Source organism: Myodes glareolus, chromosome 4 (genome assembly GCF_982192425.1).
Source record: "Myodes glareolus chromosome 4, mMyoGla1.1, whole genome shotgun sequence".
In the NCBI taxonomy this organism is placed as follows: domain Eukaryota; kingdom Metazoa; phylum Chordata; class Mammalia; order Rodentia; family Cricetidae; genus Myodes; species Myodes glareolus.
In genome coordinates, this window is record NC_142029.1 from 64,839,276 (window position 1) to 64,862,585 (window position 23,310).

The 23,310-nt window shown below is 44.8% G+C and overlaps 1 protein-coding gene across 1 annotated transcript in view; it reads right to left on the reverse strand.

The window, feature by feature from the left end:
• Positions 1–1,268: 1,268 nt before the first annotated feature.
• Positions 1,269–23,310, reverse strand: part of LOC125389035 (collagen alpha-4(VI) chain-like) — a 105,489-nt gene continuing 83,447 nt past the window's right edge. The window contains exons 32-37 of the mRNA XM_087905508.1: positions 22,121–22,132; positions 21,542–22,035; positions 9,884–9,974; positions 5,938–6,621; positions 2,374–2,470; positions 1,269–1,572 (exon numbers count right to left, since the gene is read on the reverse strand). Of these exons, the coding sequence (XP_087761634.1) occupies positions 1,326–1,572; positions 2,374–2,470; positions 5,938–6,621; positions 9,884–9,974; positions 21,542–22,035; positions 22,121–22,132 (1,625 nt within the window). The 3' untranslated portion in view covers positions 1,269–1,325. The remainder of the gene's footprint in view (positions 1,573–2,373; positions 2,471–5,937; positions 6,622–9,883; positions 9,975–21,541; positions 22,036–22,120; positions 22,133–23,310) is intronic.

Sequence of the window (23,310 nt, forward strand, 5' to 3'; positions counted from 1 at the left end):
AGTACAAGCATTGTCCTCAAAACAACCCTAAGAGAAAAGCACTTAATTAATTCCCATTTTATAGATCAGAACAATGAGCCACAGAAAAATTACAAAGCTCCTGCGGCCACTCAGCCAGCAGCCCTAATTGTAGGAGCCACGTAGAAACGTTCAGCAACTTTCCTTTTTTACAACTAGGACTAACTTCTCACTAGAAACTCTTCATTTTCTCTTGACGGTGTTAAGGTCAGGGTCTGGAGACATGGTTGAGAAGATCACTGGTTGAAGCCAGGTGGTGGTGATGCACACCTTTAATCCCAGCACTCAGGAGGCAGAGGCAGTTGGATCTTTGTGAATTCAAGGCCAGCCTGGTCTATAAGAGCTAGTTCCAGGATAGGCTTCAAAGCTACAAAGAAACACTGTCTCAAAAAAAAAAATAAACAAACAAACAAAAGGCCACTGGCTGTTCTTCTAGGGGACTTGTGTTCAATTCCCACAGCCCACCTAGTGGGTCACAGTTGTCTGTAACCCCAGTCCCTAAGGATCTGATGCCCTATTCTGGCCGTCAAGAGTACTGCATCCATGTAGTGCACAGGTATACATGAAGGCAAGATAGCCATATACAGAAATTTAAAAAAAAGTTTAGAAAGCATTACAGTAAATCCCCCCATGTCCCTCAATAATTTATTTAATGTTTAGCTAAGTCTGTCAATCACAGATAAGACATTCTCCATGTTGTGATCTAAAGCCAACCTTCAGTTGTTTTAAAATGCTCCTTAAATGTGAGAAGATGCCACAGTGGACATTCACAGACGAGAAGTCTACCAGGGAATTCAGCTCAAGATCAAGGGAAGGTCACCACATCTGCAAGAGACGTCCATTTGGTTGGTGGGTTGTTTGCAGGTCTCAATCTGTGGGTCACAACCCTTTGGGGGTTGAACGATCCTTTCATAGGGGTTACATATCAGATAAGCTGCATATCAGATATCTATGGTATGATTTATAACAGTGGCAAAATTACAGTTATAAAGTAGCAACGAAAATTCTTTTATGGTTGGGGGTCACCATAACATGAGGAAGTGTCTACAAGGTCTCAGCACGAGAAAGGTTGAGAAGCACCGTAATACCCTCGATTCTTTGTGACCTGGGATCACCTCCTGGAGAGAAAGTGGTACACTATGTACCCTGAAGTGTATTCTGCAGAAGTGAAGGAGAGCTCTTTCTGATGTCTTAATTTCTACAGCTGTGTGAATAACTTTGTGAACAACGGTGTGTTTCAAAAGGACATGTTAACACAGTACAAAGAAATTTTTATTTAAAGGAAGATTTTAAAAAGTGAATCCAACTTAGAGAGCAAGGAAGCCATGATTTGGAGTCTCACCGCGGGCAGTGCCCAAACGTCTTTTTTTTGCTGATGTTTCTTGATCACTTTCTTCAGTGTCCAACTCATGTATTTCATAATTCCCCACTGCTTCTTGTGGAGCTACAGATGTCATCTTGATTTTTCTCTTTTCTTCTAGAAAAATGTCTGGCGATTTGAGAGTGTCTGGGTCATAACCAAAGGCAGATATGCCAAAATGGCGCTTGGACAACCTGTGGGAAAGCAGTCCTTGTCATACCGTGTGACTTGGGCTGGGGATGTAGTTCAGTGGTGGAACACTTTCCTACATGGGCAAGGCCCTAGGTTCAACCTCCAGAAAGACCATGTCACGTGACCAAACTGAGAGGTTCCGCCCTTGGTGGACATTGCTGGTATGGCTTTGGGTTGAGGATTTACACTACTCTATGGCTGAACCAGAGGCAGCACTGGGTATTACTATCACCAACCTTGTCCCTGAAACTTGAGGCTGGAGGATGGATGCACAGTGGGATGGGATTTTTCATTTTGTGCTTTTATGCACCCATGTGCTCTTTGAACATTTTTTGAATATTGGTTCAATAATGTTTTTCATTATCTTTATGTATATGGGTATTTGCCTTGTATGCACTAAATGTGTACCATGTACATGCCTGGTTCCCACGGAAGCCAGAAAGAAGTATGGGATCCCCTGGGACTGGAGTTACAGATGTCTGAGCAGCAAGTACCCTTAGCTGTGAACCATCTCTCCAGCGTAAGGTCCATTCTTACTTCTAACATTAGAACATCAGAAAAGAGAGCCCGGAATGGTACTACACCTGTAATCCCAGCACTTGGGAGGCAAGAGAATCATATGATCAAAGCTGCCTGACCTACACACTGAGACCCTTTCTTGAAAATTAAAAAAGAAACACCAAGCATCATCAGAGTTGTCAAACCCAGGAGCTTCCTGAATGGTTTGGGTCAAGCTAAGGACAGGAAGTGCCTGTAGGGAGACTGACAGCATTCTCCCTGGGTCAGCCTCATCACGTGCTCACCTCTTGGGAGGAGCATCTAATTGCAGCAAGGTATCCCCACGGTTTGGGCCTCCACACTCCTCAGTGAGCTCTGGGGGTGGATACTGGTTTATTCCACCTGAAAGGAAAACATTTTAAATCAGATCAAACATAAAATCACATAAAATGTAAAAATAATCTAAGGGAAAATAGTAAGTTATCAGTGGAGAACTCAGCACAAATGGGACATCTAATGGCTGCCACCACTCTGCACCCTGTAAGGCTCAGGGACCTTCAAGGAAGAGGTGACTCAAAGATTGTGAAAGCCAGACAGAGTTCGGGGACCGCCAGGGCAAAACAGTGTCATCTGGACGTGACAGTTACTGCTGCACTCAAGAACTCAGGGCAGAGCTGGCTGCCTTTCCCCAGCCTGCAAGCATTCTAGCAAGCCGACTAGCCCCCACTCCTGTCTGAGAAACACTGAAGGTTGATGGCATCTAGGAAAGGAACAACCAGTTTTCTTTAAGGGTGTGGCCCCTGATAGGTCAGCTATGGTCCAGTAGATGGCCTCCCATGAATATGTGGGCAGCACATGCTAAACTCAGGGAGTTATTAAAAGTAACGAGGATGTGAAGCTGGGAAGGGGTGTGGTGGTCAGGGTGATCTGGGAAGAGTCAGGTGAAGAAGCAGGTGTGATTATGACCAAAATAAATTATATGAAATTCTCAAAGAATAAAAACATGATATTTAAAGTCAGGCAGTGGTGGTATACACATTTAATCCCAGCACTCAGGAGACAGAGGTAGGTGAATCTCTAAATTCAAGGCCAGTCTAGTCTACAGAGTTTCCAAAACAACCCAAGCTACCCAGAGAAGCCCTGACTCAGGGAAATACATATATGCATATATATGATAAAAATAGAACATAAAAATAAAACACTACTAAAATCACCACCAAAATACTGCATCAAATTCAAAAGTCATAAAATCAAAGCAAAGTCTAAAATGAAATAAAATAAATGTGAAAATACAGGCCAAATTGAACAATAAGAACAAAAAAGTCCATGATGCAAAATCAAAGGATCATAAAAGGGATTTGAACAAAGCGAAAAACAGATGTAAAAATAAATGCAAATAAAACAATAAAAATCAAATCAAAAGCAAGCAAAACCAAAACATAAATGCATTCTGTTAGATAAATAATACCCCCAACATAAAAGAATATAACAAAATATGAAGTACAATCTAATAAAACCTCAAAAAAAAAAAGCAAAATTTCATTAAACAGATGAGAAAAGCAAATGTTTTTCAGCCTGTTCTGCTCAAAGAGTCACTGAGCTGTCTGCTGTCTCCACTACCCCTGCAAAGAGCAAGAACCCAAGGCTCAGAGAAAGCCCTGGGCTTCTCCTGCTACCACACAGTTCACGAGCAACAAAACTGGGACTAGAATTATTAACTCACTGATGTTTCTGTCAAACGGGAGGGCACATATGCATGGCAATACTTCTAGATACCCATCAGATTCCCTTCATGTCCTTAGTGATGAAGGAGTAGATCTCCCTCAAGACCCCCCCTGGGATGTCACACCCACTGAGGAACTCTCGCCTCCCAGGATGGAGGGTAAGGGGCATCACCCATAGCTCCCACACACACCCTGAGCATCTTTGTTTCGCTTGGTTTTTAATTACTTACTGCAAAACAAATACCTGGAACTGGACAGGCTAATACTCCCTACACCCCATGCTAAGTCTCCACTGTTATGTCGGGGATACACTCTGGGCTTAGCTGCTCATGAATTAGGTTCATCTGGGTGTGATGGGAGGTGAGGCTGCTGGGGCGGGGATGTAGAAAAGAAATCCAGCCAGGATACACTGACACAGCCCCACCCTTTAATCTGAAGAGGGAGACCCTAGGCTCTTCAGTCACCCTTAATTTCTGGAAAGTCTCTAAGAACTTCTGACCTCTGAAAATTCAAACTATACTTCCTAATAATAATAGAAAACACTGCCTGCTTTCTCTAATGTACAGAACTTACATCTAAATTCTGTGTGTGTGTGTGTGTGTGTGTGCACGTGAAGGCATGTACATGTATGCATATGTAGATCATGAAACTAGAAAGAGGATTGCAAGAGGGGAGGCAAGGGAGGGTCATGGAATATGAGTGACATGGAAGCAAAGGGGCTGTCTGGAGAGGACCAGCCAGAGAGAGCCAAGATTCCTTAAAGGGGGCAATAGGAAATGGGAATGAGCGAGAACAAAGTATAATGGCACACACACATGCATACACACATATAGATACATATATGAAAATGACATAATGAAACCTGTTTCTTTGAGTGCTAACTTAATAAGAAAACAGAAGAAAAATAAAGTTCTGTACCCCTATTATTTAAGATGTGGCCCATGGAGTTGAGATGGTAGCACACGTCTGTAATCCCAGTACTTTAAAGGGTGAGGCAGGGGGATTGCAGCCAGTTCAAGGCCATCTTGGGCTGTATAACAAAACTCTATCTCCAAAAACAAAACCTGTGGTCCGTGGGCCAACAGCACTATTCTTAAGCGGATGAGAAACCCAGAATCTCAGACCCCAGCTCAAACCTACAGAACTAGATCCACACCTGACCAAGATCCCACCCTACCAGCAGGAGAGGGGGCTGTAGAGGTGGCTCTGCAGTTAAGAGCATTGACTGCTCTTCCAGAGGACCTGGGTTCAATTCCCAGCACCCACATGGAAGCTCACAACTGTCTGTAACTCTAATTCCAGGGCTTCTGATGCCCTCGCACAGGTGTACATGCAAACAAAGCAGCAATGTACATAAAACAAAAATAATTAATTTCAAAAAAAAAATCCCCGGGGGATGGGTATGTGAGTTAAAATCTGGAAAGCACGGCCATCTACCACCGGAGAGTAGCCACAGTCGTGACAACAGCACCCATATATTTGCACAACAGTGACACTTCAGAGTCCCTCTGTGAGCACCTGGCTTCACGGGCAGGGAACAGACAAATCAAAATTCTCATTTTGGTAACTGAGAAAGTTGAGAAGCTACGTGGAAGCCTGGGGCCTCCAAGCCACCAGGTGAGGGGGGGCAAGGTACTTGCAGGAGATCACTGGGAACGGTATCTTGAAAAGCTGTCATATGCAGGAATGGCTGCTGGGGGACAGTCAGCCGTCTTCAGTGGTTTGTTTGCCCACAGTAGGGTTCCTATGTTCCTGAAGTAAATGGCCCTGAACCAAAGTCACTCAGAGGAAAGGAGGAGGAGGGGGAGGGAGGGAGGAGGGAGAGGAGGAAGGAGGAAATGACAAAACTGGGAGGAGGATGTGAGGGAAGGTTCCAGAAGAGTTGAAGCAAGAGAAGTGATGTGATCTACATACATTATCTTCCTGTATGAAAATACCAACAAATATAAAATATAAAAACTTTCAACTACCAAATAAAATAACATTAAGAAAATAAAATAAACTGTTTCCAAAAACCATACAAACATCTGTAAGTTTTTGGCCAGCACTACCTAGGGTAATCCAGTCCCTACCCATCCTTCCCACCTATGCCCCCACCCACCTACATCCCCACCTACACCTATACCCATCTCCGTGGCCACTCACTTTTTAGAAGGCTCAGGAAGGCCTGCGTGAATCTGCTGGCATAGGCTACCTCCTCCTCTGAGACACCCTCCAGGTGTAGCAGGTGCTGTTCTGAGGGTGCGCTGGCCACGCCAGCCAGCTCGGCAAGCTCCAGGGCTCCCACTGCTGGGCCCACAGCCAGCACAAATAATGTGATGCCCTTGCACTTGGCCGCCTGAGACAGAGTCCTTAGCTTCTCTCTGTCCCAGCTGCTTGTCTCACTGGCCACAATGGCAAAGACGACCTGTGATCTCCGTGGCAGAGCGGCTGCCAGAAGCACTTTCTCCAGCGTCCACTCCAGGGTGTGGCCCAGGGCAGGGGCTCCCTGCAGCAGGTGACCCGCAGCCTCCTGAACCTGCCTTTGCATCTCTGTCCGATGGCCATAGGAAGCCAGGTGAAAGTATTCAAGCACAGGGGCTTGGCCCACACCAGGCCAAAAGCCTGCAGTCGTGTGTGTCACCAGGGCTACACGTGCCCCCTGCCAGGATGTGCCAGGCTGGGCAGCCACCTCCAGATTGTTGAGCACCGAATCCACTAGCCGCAAAGCCCCAAGGTATACATCCTTGCTAACGCCCTCGGAGCTGTCCACCAGGAACACCAAGTCCATGTTCAACTCCTGCGGCCTGGGAGCATCCGGCCGACATTCTGGGGCTGGTCGGCACTTATCTAGCAAGGAAACAGGGAAAAGCTAGAGTTAAACCAGACGTCCTTCCTTTCTGCAGAAAACCCTTCCAGTCTTGTGGAGGACACCTGCCCTGAGCGCTGCCCCAGAAGAATTGGGTTGAGATAGTGATCTGGCAATTTAAAAACAGGTGCCCACTTTTCAGAAGACAAAATTGAAACCGACTGCACATTTAATATTCTCCAATACTGCCGCGGTGTCAAGACCATTGACATTGCAAAAGTATATTGGGGTCTACAAGTGTGTCGGGCCACATCTGCAACTATCCTGGGATGGCCGGTGCCCACGGGGCCCAGGCTGAACACATGTGTTAGGCCTTCTGACTTCCTAATCTCTGGTTTCTCAGTGTCTTTTCCTTTCCATAAAAAAGAACTAGCGGCTAACTGTTTAAGCAAGTCCACGAACATCATACTGATGTTTGAGAAACCAAACACATGCACACATCGGCTGCTAGAGCTAACAATGAACTTAGCCACCAAGTGAGACTGACATTTCATGTTTGTTTTCTTACAAAACAGCAAATATTGGTGGTTTTAAAATGACAGTCTGGTCACAAGCACAGGATTCTCAAGCAGGTTCAGCCTCACAAGCAGATGGAATTTCTTTCCTTTTTTAACGTGGATTCTTAATGTGGGATTCCCCTCTGTACGCTGTGAATTTGCTTTATTAGCATTAGTTAATAAAGAAGCTGCTTTGGGTCTATGACAGGGCAGAATAGAGCAAGGTGGGAATCCCAAGCAGAGATAGAGGAGAAAAGTAGGCGGGGTCAGAGAGTCGCCATGTAAGCCACCAAGGAGACAGACGCCCAGGAACCTTACCAGTAAACCACAAGTCTCGTGGCAAAATACAAAATAATGGAAATGGGTTAATTTAAGATACAAGAGCTAGATAACTCTTGTGATTGGCCAAGCAGTGTTGTAATTAATATAGTTTCTGTAATTATTTCAGGTCTGGATGGCAGGGAGCAAACAAGCGGTCTCCATCAACAGATTCTAGCTTAATAGAGCTGACACGGGGCTCAGGATTTTTGACATGGAAGTGCACTCAGGTTCTGCCAATGTTTTAGAAAATCATCCATGAAACAAACCCTTTCATTAAGAACTGGTGGTCAACCAATGTTCTTAACCTTGGGCCATCATTCTCCAAGTAATCTATAGAGCATGGAGGGGTATGACATCTTTATTTTCACTACCTCTATTACAATGAAATTTTATATTTCCTTCCATTGTGGATAAAGGCAACCAACCATGTATAGTTGAGGTACAAGTTCAATATTACACACATTCATCATTACTGTAGTGGTTAGACTTTCTGCTAGAGCTTGTTGACACACTAATTTTTAAAGCACATGATGAACTAATTATATTAACAAGTGCAGTCATATATACACAATAGAAGAGCATTAAACTATCAAAAAGTAGGATGTTCTGTCATTTGTGATTTGAATAAATCGAGAGGACACTATGTTAAATGAAATAAGCAAAGCACAGAGAAGAAAACACCATATGATCTCTCCATTGCAGAACACAATCCCCTGAGCATAAGGGCCGACCCCTCCATCAGAGTGCTTATAGTCACTTGCAAGAGACCCTCAGGTTGGGTCTGTTGACTACTAACATTCCCTCATAGAAGGAAGAGGTGAGGAGGGACAGCAGACCCTCCACTGAGATCCCGGCTACTCCTTCTTGCTCCTCCCGTCTACCACTAAGATATTCTGTAACAGCTTGTGGCTTCCTGTGGTCTCGGGAATTGCTATTATATATAAAAGGCAGACTGTCAACTGAAGCAGGGACTTCCTCTGTGCAACTGTGGGGAAATTGTCATCCATGCTGGGGTGAGATTTTTGATGGTGCAACTGCCTTAGGGTCACTGACACTCCTGGAAGTAACCCCTCACCATGCTCTGCAAGAAAGTCCAATAAAGTCACTGGTCCCCCAAGTTGGACTTCAGTGGAAACACGCTTTGATTTGACATTGGTGCCCTATTTGGGGGAGCATGCATGTGATTATATCATCCCAGAGAAAAAGGTCTGACAACACTCACTTCTGAGTGAGGTCTAAAAGGAACCTAATTGCCTGGTTCAAGCCAGGTTCATCTCTTACGCAGGCAAATGAACTTATTTCCTCCAACCTCCATCTGTCAGAGATAACGAAGATAATAATAGCACCCATCTTATGGGATTGCTTTCAGGGGGTGGAGAAATGGCGCAGTGGTTAGGAGCCTATACAACTCTTACACCCAAGTTCTTATTCCAGCACCCACATGGAATGATTCACAGCTACCTGTAACTCTAACTCCATGAGAATCGGACACGCCTGGCCTCTAGTTCACGCAAGTACACATGCACACACACACGCACACACACACACACAATTTATAAATAATGAAAATGAGGTCATTTTTATGTTTACAGTTTTAGAGATGAGTTCATATATGCAGATTCTCAGAACACAGCCTGCTGGACAGTAAGATCTCAAGGAACACCCATGAGGTTAGGTTTCCACAAAAGAGAAGCTGGAGCTCAAAGAGCGACCATGTGTCACGCGAGCTGACACATGTGAATATAGCTTCCCAGTCATGGCTTAGTTCACACATGCAGTTCCTCGGTCTGCTTTATCTCTCATGGCTGTGCATGGCAACATCCTCTTTGGAAATCAACGGCTCTGTCCTGAGTGAAGAGGGTGTGGCTGGGAACGCCTTACAAGTGGGCATGCAAGGGTTTCTGCAGACAGTTCCCTGGGCACAAGCTAGTGAGTTGTGTAGTATACAATGAGGGAGGTTAGGGGGGGAGGTGGATCTCACTGCGGACCAGAATAGATCCATTATCGAGAACCCATGACTCTTGACTCTTAGTTCAGTGCTTTTCCCACAAACGAGCCACTACAGGGTGATGCTCATGCCCAGACACACGTGGGAACTTTGAAGAAGGTAAGTGAACAGAATGTCTCAGGGAAACGCCAAAAGGCAGGGTGGGAGGAGGAATTGTGGAAAACAACAGGCGCACAACCCACAAGGAATCAGGCACCCTCTAGTCTGTGGTTACCCGGGAATGCAGTGTTTGTGCCTCTCAGGATAATTCTGATTTCCTAAGAAACACTAAACACCCAGATGAAATAAAAATTCCCAGATTCTAAAGCCCCACACATGGCAAACAAATGTACATGTGCAGGGCAGATCAGCCTATGGCCAGCAGTTTATCCATCCTCTCTCAAGCCCTCAGATCCGAAGCACTGGTCTAGCTCTTACCATAGCAGAGAGTACAGCTGGCCAGGCGCTCCACATTCTGCTGGCGCTCTGTCTCCCATGTAAACAAGTGAAATCCATTAAGTCCGTTCACCTAATTCAAACATACACATACAAGTTCATGGTCAGTGAAGCTCAAGGTCATGGTCTCTATGGCTTTTTTCCCCTAAGTCAGATTCAAAATAAAACATTAATGTTGTTTTTAAGAAATATATAATTACATAAAAAAATACTTATAAAGACTTTGACATTGTGTGACATACTTAGAATCATGTCCAGCCCTAGCTCTAACAGGACACACACCGTGTGGTAAGGAGGTAGTCCTGTAACACTCAAAGGGACTGAGGGGGATACTGTGTAGGAGGCTGTACTGTAGAACACTCCTTGAGTTTGGGGCTGGAGCACAATACAACTAGAAAGTAGCAATGGAGAGGAATGAAGAACGCTTTGAAGAGATGGGAAAGTCTGTTTATCTCTTTCATGAACCTCTTTGATCATGATTAGTTTAAAAAATAACAACAAAGATTAAAAATAAAATGTTCCAGGACAGCCAGGTCTATTACTCAGAGAAACCCTGTCTCAAAAATAAAATAAAATAAAATAAATAAAAGGTGGACAATAAAAATAAACTCAACAAGGTCCCTAGAACATCATGAAAACAGATCAACAATCTCCCACCTTCTTCCTAGAGGCACAGTCAGACTACATTTCCCAGGCTCCTTTGCAATGAGTTCCTAAATATGACTGGCTTTGGCTAATGGGATGAAGGTAAAAGTGATTCATGCCATCCTAGTACATACACTGTAGCTCCTTGCTCCTTCTCCTTCACTTGTCTGACAGATTTAAAGGGTGGTGAAGAAATGGGATTTGATGCCCTACAGCCTAGTGAAGGCACAGAGAGAAGAAGTCCAATTTCTGAAGTGGCTACAGGCAGTAGAACACGCCCTGCCCAGCGCTCTTTCCTAAGGGCTACATGCACTCAGCAGAAAACATCATGGCACTCGTGTGTGGTACGAATGTTCCCACAGTTAGCCAGCCCTGACTAATAGAGTTCCCGAGACTTCCATCTCTTGGTGAAAGCTGGAAAGGTCCTCCAATCCTTCCTCCCAGGAGCTGAGTGAGGTCGGCAAAGACAAGTGTTCCAGTTTAGCCACGCCCATCTTTTTATCCCCTCTGTCAGATCCTGTACGAGGGAGCCCCACTGAGGGTCTGGTCCTCACACTCCATGCTCATGGCCAGACACGCGCCGCCTCTGAGCTCACCTCTAGGTCGTAGGGTGCCCCGGCCATGAAGGCATCATGCTAGCTCTCAGAAAGACAGACAGTCCAGATTATCCTGGGAAAGAAATTTCTGTGCCATGGGTTCTTTACAGAGCTCTTTAACCTTTCTTCTTGATGCTCTAGCCGACCTGCGGCGCTGCCTTTCAAAACAAGCTCACTTGAAGTAAACATCTTAATGAGGAAAGAAACGTGAAGAACTGACATTTATATTAATGTACCACACACATCAAAACAAAGACAGGCAAAAATCTAAGAAGAAAGGCAAAAAAAAAAAATCCTCTCTCATTATTTATGGGACAAAAGCAACAATTAAGTTCTACCCAGGCTGATTAGTAGATACTCCCAGAAGTCCTCACAAGCCATGTAAGGACAAAAAGTGACATGGCCATGCCTTCACTTGTGGAAAGAGAGACAACGATCTTCCAGAAAGGAAGGACTCTAGTGATATATTTTAGGAATGTGGGAACAGGAGGGAGAGGCATTTCAAGGAAAGGGGTTGGTGAAGGTCATGCCATTTGACATTTTAAAGAAAGTGAGGAGAGATTTAATAGTGGTGGCCTTCTAGTGTGAAGGATGGCATGCACAAAGGCCTGGAGCTGGACACTGGTTACTCATCTGAACTTTGCCCCATGTCCTATATATTAGATGAGGCCACCTCCAGGGTACAGCTGTTGAGCATGTCGGAGCCGTGAGGCTCCCTGACACAGGGAAGACACTAACACTAAGCCTTCTGGAGGAGAGCTGGCATTCATCATGCAGATCTCCTCCAAACGGCCATCAGATCTGAGCATGGACTAACCAAATGGGCCCAATGTAGACAGGAACGTGACATGCCATCTTTTTTACTGGAAATCACAGAAGGAAACTGGGAGGCTTCTGGGACCAGGACCCATGGCAGTGAGCCAGGAGACATACAGAGCTGGAGCAACCCGAGCGCCTCACCCCAGCCTCACAGGGAGGTGGAAGCTGGTATACAACCATCTCTAAATACAGGAAGTATGGTAGAAGCGAGAAGATGCAAACCTGAAATGAAGTTTTAAGCTAATGAGAAACTTCAGACAGATATAGACACTCATCTTACATCTTTACAAATTCATGTTTTTCTATCTTAGAGATGGCTCGAGGGGAAACAAAGGCCAACAGGCTCGATGTTAGAAATTTGACTTGTAGTTCTTTATCTGCCAAATGTGGCTATGTGGCCAGAGAAAGGCATCTGCCTTCGGTTTCCTTGGGAACAGTTTTAGGGTGGAAGTCAATGCCGCTGAGGTCTCCTGGGCAAGCACAGCCTGGTCCTAGGTTACCGTCATTCATGTCTGCTTCTGTTTAGGACAATATATGAGCTCCTTTGCTCTGAGGATCTTGGAGCCCATAACTCTTCCATGTTTTCTTCAGCTCATTGGAAAGCTGTCAAATTCAACCAAAGTTGACCAGAGACATGTTTCACTTTTCACTTTTCTTAGAAACAATCATTTTAAGATCCCACTTAACAGCTGTACTGTTCTTGCCAAATAATTGAGGTAACAAAGACCAAAAAATGCAGTGGAAGTCCACAGGGAAGCTGTGATTCAGTCTAGACGCATCTGTGTGGGGTTTTATTCATAACGTTCCATGACTTTGGATCTGTCAGCATAGTCACTGTCAGTACTAAGGTAGAAGAAAGGTTTCCTGAGGAAACTCGAGCAGAAAGAAAGTGTGGGAGAGAGCACTGATGTGAAGAGAGAGAACTGGCCCATTGGTTCCTACTGAGAACTGCATCCAATCTGGGGTAGAGAATCAAAACCAGAAGGCCTCAAACACAAATCAAAATGCAACTTTCATTAGAATCTGCTCCTTTGACTTATTTCAACCAACTTGATTTTGAAATGTCCAGTGGTGTTCGCAGCAGCAGAAGTCACAACACAGCAGAGTCAACAGCAGCCTCAGGAGTGCCCGCCCCTCAGGGACCGCTACTCGGGTAAAGTGAGGTTCTTGACTATGCCACAGAAAACAATTACAGGACAAACTAGAATGAGGCAAAATGGCTGATTAAGTATTTAGACGGACTCTTACAGGAAAAAGATAGATGGAGACCCAAGGCGTGGATGTGGGCTTCTTGAGAGAGAGAGAGAGAAGTGCTGTGGTGTCTTCACCCTGTCTACATTCCTCCAAGGATATAATCTACAACTAGACCTAAAGACTAAGCCAAGTGATTCTTTCTGAGACTTCTGGCTAGGACTAAATGTAAACATTAAGCAAAGCTTAAAATTTAAGTAAGATTTAAAATCTATTTAAGCTGGTGTGTTCATTTTTCTTATCTTGGAGGCTTTTCTTTTGAGGTCTGGGAGCTAGCTCGATCATAAAGTGCTTGCCCTTTAAGCATGAAGACAGAGTCTGATTCCCAGAACATGCAGGAAAAGGTGGGGACAGCTGTGCATTGTGACATGCGCTTAGGATTCCAGCACTAGGGTGGCAGGGATGAGCAGATTTGGGGGCTCAATGGTCTACTTGGACAGTTCCAAGCCAATGAGAGACCCCCTCTCACAAGAAAAAGTGAATGACACTTGATGAAAAGCCAAGGTTGTCCTCTGACCTTCACAGGTCACCCTCATACATATGAACCTGCACTTGCACATGTGTGTGCTTGCCAGTGTGCATACAACACACACACACACACACACACACACACACACAAACACACACACACACAAGAATTTCTTCTCGTGGATGCAATTTTAAGGCAGTTTTTGGGGTGAGGTATACTGTTTAAGATTTATGAATAAGGAGCTAAGAAGATGGCTCAATAGGTTAGAGTACTTTTGTACACGCATGAGGACTTGAGTTCAAATCTCCAATAAGCATGTAAAAACTCAGAGTAGCCACACACACTCCTGTAACTCCAATGTTGTGATAGGGCAGAGATAAGAGGATCTTGAGCTTGCTGGCTGCCAATCACCTCTGGGTTCAGTGACAGACCGTGTCTCAAAGGAATAAGGAAGAGAATAATAAACAGGACACCCAATGTCTTCTCCTGACTCAGGGGTGCTTTCGCCCATATGGGCATAAACCATATACACATATACAATACACACACACACACACACACACACACACACACACACAAGATTTAGGATAAGAGCAAAGATAATAGGGTGAACTCTGGGTTACAAACATTCTGACCCCAAGTAGACATAATTTATTTGCCCATTTCGATGTTCATATTTGAGATGTTTTAGGAAAACACACATGATTTCTGCAGGCACTTTCAGCTGGTTCTGTGATGTTGACTTTTCCTGACACTCACTCTGTAGGAAAGGCAAACTAGGTCTGTAACATGGGGGCCGGCTTGTTGGGGTTTCTGTCCCGCCTGGTACCCCACAGTCGGCAAGTTCCAAAGAAAATCACACACATAAGATTATAAACTGATTGGCCCATTAGGTCAGGCTTCTTATTAGTCCTTGTAACTTATATTAATTCATTATCATTATCTATGTTAGCCATACGGCTCAGTACCTTTCTCAGCACTGCAGCTCACATGTTGCCCCTTCGGTGGTCTGGGCAGGAATGGCGGAGGGAGCGTCTCCTCCCTAGAATACTCCCAGTCTCTTTGTTCCACCTCTACTTCCTGTCTGGCTTTCCTGCCTATACTGCCCGCCTGGCCAATCAGTGTTTTATTAAAATATGATTGACAGAATACAGATAATTCTCCCACACCATAGGTCCCAGGGTGGTGCAGGACCATGGTCTGTATTCTGTCGATTACATTTTAAATAGCCAGGCAGGAAGTAGAGGTGGGACAATCAGACAGGAAATAGAGGTAGGTCAAGAACAGGAAAATTCTGAGAAGAGGACGCAGTCCTGGCCCAAACATAGAAGTAGCAAGATGTGAATGCCTTGCTGAAAAAAGTACCAAGCCATGTGGCTAACATATACTAAAATAATGGGCTAATATAAATTATGAGTTAATAAAAAGCCTGAGCTAATGGGCCAATCAGTTTATAGTTAATGTAGACCTCTGTGTGATTTCTTTGGGACTTAACAAGTGTGGGAATCAGGCAGCACAAGGACAGGGTGGGACAGAAAACTCCGACAACACCAGGCTGAGGGACTTCTTTCCCTCCTCGTGTCACCTCCAGTGTTTCCTGTCTCTCTATCCCACCTCCACAGTACAGTAAAGATAGGAAGGGAATACATACACCCGTGAGTTTGTACTGACATCCTTTCTGATTAACAGGCAGCGTGACAGACACCACAGTCATGCTCAAACCTCACCCCATCCTACCCCCACACTAAAGAACTTCCCACGAACCCTTGTCCTGGAGAGACTCCCAGACTTGAGTTGAGGCTTCAGCTGCTGTACTCAGCTGCCAGAGGCCAAGAAAGGATGATTCCTGGAACTGAGCTGGGGAGGCTCTTGGCTTGGGAGAACTGAAGCAGAGAAGAAGGGAAGAAGCAAGCGCTAGGGAGGAAGGTTTACCTAGAACTGAAGAGATCTGTGGGAGATTATGAACCATCTGTCACCAAGTTGGGGGAATGGATAAGAAAACAAGGAGAAGAGACTATGAGGGACAAATTCATGTCTAGGAGGACAGAGGAAGGGAGAAAGGACAAAGTCACCACCTAACCTGTGACTGACCCAAGGAGCTTGAGTACAGTTTTGGCTCCTCTAAATTATCATAGTGCCACTAAGGTCAACCAAGCTACCCACACTCCCTGTACTCTGCAGAAACACTGCGAATTGGAACTGCATTAAGAGTACACAGTGAGAAAGAGGGATGCGGCACCATGCCATATCTGAATGCAAATGCCTGAATGACGTGGCTCAGAGCAAATCCCTTCTCCATCTTCCCTTTGCTCTCTTCATCTGGGAAATGTAGGTTAGCATTATTAATGGGTAGGACAGTCATGAGATCTAGACAGTGCTGGTGATGGTTAGATTTAACCGACAATCTTCCACAGCCTGTAGTCACCAGGGAAAAGTCTCAGTGCAGAACTGTCTACTTTGGTCCATCTGCAGGCAAGTCTGTGAAGGAGAATCTTAATTGATGTGGTAAGATCCAGCCCACTGCAGGCGTGAGTGGCACCATTCCCTACCCAGCGGGCCCTGAGATGTATAGGAGTAGAGAAATAAAACTAAGCACACGAAAGCAAGCAAGCACGTACCGTGCTTCTGCTCTTGGCTGCAGTGGGTGGTGTGAGTAGCTGTCTGAAGCTCCTGCCTCGACCTCCTCACAATGATGGACTATGACCTGGAATTATGAGCTGCAATAAGCCCCTTTCTGCCTTAAATTGCTTCTTGTTACATATTTTATCACAGAAATAAAATGAGAACACTCCTCAGACCTTGACATCCAGACAAACTACCCTAGTATCTTGATATATACACTCAAGTTTAGAACGATCAGATCAATCAGGGCTTGAAGTTTAGCAGTCTGTACTGCCTGGTGGTGCCTTTACCAGACTACAGTGTAAGTCCCACGAGGTTAGGATAATAAAGCGTGGCCAGTGTGCAGTGTGGTGGCTAGAACTTTGTAGGTGCTTGCTCAGTGGTAGCTATTGGGCCCCACAAGGTATAATATATCCATGTTGATTATCATACAGAGGGTATCAGATGTCCTTGTAAATATTTTATAATTTTCACAATAATCCTATGAGCCAAAAACCACACTCTAGTTATTTTGAACTGCCCAAAGTGACTCCATTATATTCTAATCTTAGCTAACTCCATCTCATGCTTCACACAACTGCTCCCAGTCCCCACCCCACCCCACCCCAACCAATCACATTTGCAGAGCAGAACATTCTCACACAGTGGACCTACAGCTAAGGAGATCCACTGTTTTACAATATAAAACTGTGGGAGAGTTGTCTATATTTTGTCAATCATGTTTTAAATAAACGTTGATCGGCCAGGCAGGAAAACCAGACAGGAAGTAGAAATGATACAATGAGAACAGGAGAATTCTGGGAAGGAGGAAGTTGTTTCCTCCCAGTCCTGCTCAGACCACCGAGGAAGCAGGATGTGACCTGCCAGCTAAAAAAGGTACTGAGCCATATGGCAAAAATAGATCAGAATAATGGGTTAATATAAGCTAGTCTGAGCTAATGGTCCAATCAGCTTATAACTTCTGGAGACCTCTGTGTGATTTTCTTTGGGACTTGCTGGCTGTGGAGTACCAGGTGGGACATAAACCCCAACTAGTCAGCCCATCATGTTACATAAAACAAGCTGTTTTAATCCACTGAACTGAAACTTTGGAAACTTCTGTTACATGGCCTGCTCCTGGTGTGACATAATTGTGGGGTCTGACTTTATAAGCCCTTTCTTGTCTCTCTTCAGGGCTGATAGTCCTTTAGGGCATGAGGTTGCTCTCAATCACAAGCAAATAAGACTTAACCCAACCTTCATTGCTTAGGAATCTTCTGTTTCTCAAGTACAATAATTTAAGGGACAAAACCATGGTTTGAAGTTTAATTTCTTCCCTAAGTTGCTGCTCCTGGACATCACAAAGCTGAGAGGGAATATAACAGCCTCAGGTGTCAGCAGCAGGTCGGTCTTTCTATTAAAAAAATAATATCTTGACCTAGAGACATAGATCAATGGATAAAGTGCTTGCCACATAGCTTAAGGGTGTTTGATACCTGGCACCCATGTGAAAGGTTGGCTATGGTGGTGTGAGTGTGAGTCTGAAAGAACAAGATGTGTGGACGCCTTAGGCTCCATAGCGACCAGCCGAGCCTAACAGAAGAACAGCAGTTCCTAGGGAGAGACAATGTCTGAAAAACAAGGCAGGCAGTTCCTGAGGAGCTACAACCAAGGTCAGCATCTGGCCCCCACGTGCATGGACGCCCACACACAGGCTTGAACATGTGCGCGCGCATGCGCGCACGCACACACACACACACACACACACACACACAGAGGGAGAGAAAGAGAGAGAGAGGCTATTTCTTTATGCAACTTTCATAAATTCTAAAATTACATTAAAATTTAAAAATCACACACACACACACACACACACACACACACACACACACTCACACCGGTTTCTTTATCTTCTAAAGCTCCTGTTGCATGAAGGGAGGGGACTTCTGTGATAGCCAACCTTCCATTCTTTGGACTGGCTAAGGGGTAAAACTGGGACCAATTTGTAGACGTATCTTCTAATATTATTATAAAGATAAAATGCATTAAAAGAGAGGAAATATTTAGACTCGAAAGGTCTCTATTTTTCTTTCCTGTTTTTGGCGTTTGAATTCAAAGCCTCAGAGCTTGTGAGAGCGAGCTCCAGACCTTGAATGCTCACTTAACTGCTTGGGTCTCGGCACCATTGTCTGACGAATAGGCTCATCATACTGCCTATCTCGTTGGGTTCTGAGGATTAAGTGAATCAATAAAAGCTTAGAATGGTGGCTGGATCAATAAACATGAGCTATTTTCCTAGGCATTGTTTCAAGGGAACCTGCGCAAGGCTTTTTAGAAAGAAAAATGAAATCTGAAGCCTGGCATGCAAGCTGCATTTCCCCTGCTAATGCTCTGCTTCTTTGCTTTAAAAAAAAAATGATCTAATGAAGGCTTATGTTTTCAGGCATAAGATGGTTCTTAATGACAGGATTAGGCACCAGGAGTCCAAATGCGATAATGCTGTTTCATTTAGGACTGAAATAATTCTATGGTTAGTGTTAAAAAGCTTTTCAATAGGCGTGGCAGTCTCCAAGTGTGTTTAAATGAACTGAGAAGTTAGGATATCTGTTTGTATAATCCATTCAATTTGAGCTACCATCATTTGCCCAGAAGTATGTGGGAACTGTTTTGAAAATTATAATGGCGTTTATAATGGCGTAGAGTTGAAAGACAAAAGCCTCACACAGAATCAGAAAGTCTTTAGGCAATGGATTCAGAAAACAAACCACATGATCAGACCACTGTCTTCACTAGATTGCCCTCATGTAAGGAACAGGAAGAGCAGGGGAAGACGGCGGTGCGCCCACTGGAGAAGAACAAGGGTTTTCTGAGACACCCTAAAGACGGGGTTGTCATTTTGACAGTTTCTCTCCTTGCCAGTGTCACCAGCAGCGAGGTCATTCGTTACATCTGAGCTGACAAGCATCATTTAACATCTTTTCTAAACCATTAAATTTTCAAGATGCTGCTCTATCTCCCAGAACCCTGGGGCAAGAACATGCCCACACAACGGAGGGGAGAGCAGCTAAAAATGATAGCACAGAGAGGCGAGTATATTCCAGCAGGTAATTTCTCCTCACATACCATTTCACCCTTTCACTCTGAACCCCGAGACAAGGAGGACAAGCAGGCTATGACTGAGGATGTATCTACAAATCAGAAGCGACCACTGGCTGTCCAGCAAGCAGCCCATCAGAGAGCAGCATTGGGGTGCATTCAAGGAGATGCAATTGCACCACGGTGTCGCTCTCTGTCAGGGCAGACCTCTGCCACCAGTCCGCCCCGTCCAGACATCCTGCTAGGCAAGAAGGATGTGGCAAGAACAGTAAAAAGCCCTTCCTTCATTTTCTGCTTCTCAACCTGAGATGGCTGCCCATCCTCCCAGTAGCCTGTAAGCCGCCACAAGCTTATCCGCTAGTCCTAGTCACGCGCACTGTGAGTCAACCAGATTTCTCACCTAGCACTTCAGCTGCGCAGCTGTCTCAAGAGAAAATGAAGTGGCCTGGCACAGAAGAATCCATTAGTTATTAAGTAGAAGTATACGGCATTTCCATTTTTCCAGGTCAGAAATGGTCAGATGTTGGTAATGTCACATGGCTAAATCTAGCATTCACACACAGCAGAAAAAAAAAATCAACTTTCATTCTGAGAAATCATCTCAGAAATTCTGTGAGCATGTACTGCATAGGTTTTAGTTAGCAGGGCAAACTTTAGAGACTAGACGTGTGAATAACTCCAATGTGTGTTTCTACACATATTGAAATGCCACGCTGAAATAACAAGGAACAACTTCCCCCTACACACAGCATGGATAAGCAAGACCAGACGTGTTGACTGGAAGAAGTCATATACAAAAGACTAGATGCTGAATGATTCCATTTATATCGAGATTCAGAATAAACTTGTAATTAGTCAGAGGAGAAGCTACGCTGGGCTTTGTGATTTGGGAAGGAACGGGGAGAGAATTTATAAATACCAAAGGTGTTCTGAGCCTTAAATCACATCCTGGTCACAGAGGAATAAACCACACAAGAATCCACCTGGGGCTGACGAGCAGACTCAGTCAACAAAGTCATGCAAGCAGGAAGACCTGGGTTCAGATCCCCAGCAACTAGGCAAAAAGCCTTAAATGGTGGTACAAAACTGTAACCCTAACACTGGGGATGTGGAGACAGGAGGACACCGGGGTTTGCCAGCCAGCCAGCCTAGCCTACTTAGCAAACTCCAGGACAGGGAAAGAGCCTGTCTCAAAATACAAGGTAAACAGCCCCTGAGAAATGACAGCCAAGGTTGAGCACTGGCCTTCACATGCATGTCTCTGTGCACACGCACACGCACAAACACACACGCACACACACACACACAATCCATTCACGTATTTGCTTTAAAAGCACTTCATTTTTCCATGTTATTAAATGGGCTAATAAGGTCATATACCAGTAAAGGGAAGGAGGAAGAGGAGGAAAGTCACAGGCTCCAATCTCAGGTGACAGATGAATACAGTGCTCTGGACACGTGTTGGTGGGGACAGTTGTATTCTGTCAATTATATTTTAAATAAACGCTGATTGGCCAGTAGCCAGGCAGGAAGTATAGGCAGGACAACCAGACAGGAAGTAGAGGTGGGTCAATGAGAACAGGAGTATTCTGGGAAGAAGGATGCTCTTTCTGCAGTTGTAAGCCCGACACAGTAGAAGCAAGATGTGACTGCCTCGCTAAAAAAATAAATAAATAAATAAAATAATAATAATAATACCCATGTGGCTAGCATAGACAAGAATAATGGGCTAATATAAGTTATAAGAGTTAATAAGAAGCCTGAGCTAATGGGCCAATCAGTTTATAACTAATGTAGACCTCTGTGTGATTTCTTTGGGACTTAAGGATTGTGGGAACCAGATAGGACAGAAAACCTCAAACAACAACGTGTGATAGCAGATTTCATCAGCAAGTCACCTAACTAGTTACTTGACCCTCAAGAATATGCTTACCTTCTTCTCTAAGTCTTTTCTCATTCTTGAGGCAGAGAGAACCAATGAAGCCTAGCTAACAGAGCTTTGGGGCTATTACACAAGACAGCATCTGTGGGCTCTTTGCACAGAGCATGTGCTCCAGACAAGCTGGTTCCTCCCCTGAACCACACTCACCACTCTGATGGAGGGGTGAGAACAAGACTAGCCCAGCACCTCTTCCCATTGGCCCTTCCCCACGCCTCACGTACCAGCAAGGCATCCGGGAGGTTGTGCTCCTCTGTGAAGGTTACAATTGCTGAGACAATGCCTGCCGCATGGAGCTCCAGCACGGCTGTGCTGACAGAGGCTGTGTCGTGGTTCCCACCAGCCTGGAAGAACAGGGCCACCTTCCTTACCAGAAGGCCTGAGCGTACACGTTTGAATGCGTGTCTTGCCACAAACCTCATGGTGGCCCCAAGGTTCCGAGACCCAGAGGACAATTCAAGGGGGATTTTCCTGGCAGCCTGGAGTAGGGCAGCTTTTCCCTGATGGTCTGAGAAGCGCACTAGATAATCTGTCCTCGTGTTATAGGAAACGATGGCCACTCGGGCACCAACGGGGCAGTTACTCTCGGCCATTTCCATCTTCATCAACAGAGATAATAAAATGTTTCTCATCCGCTCAAAGGCCGCCTGGGAGACGTCGTTGGACATGTCCAAGGCAAAGAGCACTTCTGTTGGGAACGCTGGGCATCTGGAAATCCCTTGACACAGGAATACACAGAAGTTGAGCTACGTGTGCTGCCTCCGGATGGGTGAGGGCTTACCTGAACAGTGAGCGGTATTTACCTTTTGAGCAAGCTGGAAGGAAAAAGAAGACACTGTTAGTGGATACGGGAAGTTCATACTTAATATAAAATATACCCTTCAGGCTTGACAGTTTTCCTGTGTCACTCAAGCTGACCTTCAACTTAAAAATCCTCCTGCCTCAGCCTCTCAGATGCTAGGATTTTCAAACCATGTCCACTTTTTAAAAACCCTCTCTTCTGAGAAATCCAAATGGCCTTCCAGACACCCCTTCGCAGTATGGCAAGAGCTGCTACTATTTGCCGGTATCCTCTCCTCTCTCTCTCTCTCTCTCTCTCTCTCTCTCTCTCTCTCTCTCACTTTTTTTTTTAACTTTCCGAGATAGGATTTCTCTGTAGTTTTGGCGCCTGTCCTAGAACTCGTCTGTAGACCAGGCTGGCCTCAAACTCACAAAATTCCTCCTGTGCTGGGACTAAAGGCAGGTGCCACCACTCCACTCTCTTATTTTTTTCCATTATAATAGGGCACCAATTTCCACCTGGGCACATGGCTGCCTGAAATGCAGGCCACACTTTCATGGAGCTGACTGGCTTGCTACATTCTGGGTAACAGGATAAGAAAAAGGTAAGAAATGAAATCTATTACTTGCAAGACTAAAAGAAAAGCTGACGCACCCTTTACCCTTTGCCCTTTGCCCTTTGCCTCTGCTCTCCTTTCCCTTCCAGGCTGGCAGAAATGCAAAAGCAATGACTGAAGCTTGACAGAGAGAGAGAGAAGGGGGGGGGGAAGCTCCATACTTGAACCCCTGGAAAACGCCCGCCCCCCCAGGACTCCCTATCAACCCAGACTGATGATGTCCAAGCTTTGACTTGAGAGGCACATTTCCCCATTGTTGTGAGGATAAAACACTAAGCAATTCTGAAGCTTGCATGTATCTCATATATACATGGTCATAAAATATAAATCATCTACAATGATACCTTATGTTAAAATATATATGTATATATATGAGCAACACATATGCATAAAAAACTAAGATTGTTCTTATTTCACCATCTGTTTTATCCATACATAAAAGTACTTTTCATCTTACTTGATAAAACTTGGACCTTAAAGTATGTTTGACTCTGAAATATGTTCTACTTGGTATGACTTTTTTATCAGTAAATTCCAAGTACTATCATATATTCTACTATGTAGATGTCCCTTGATTTCTTCAGTCAGTGTCTCTC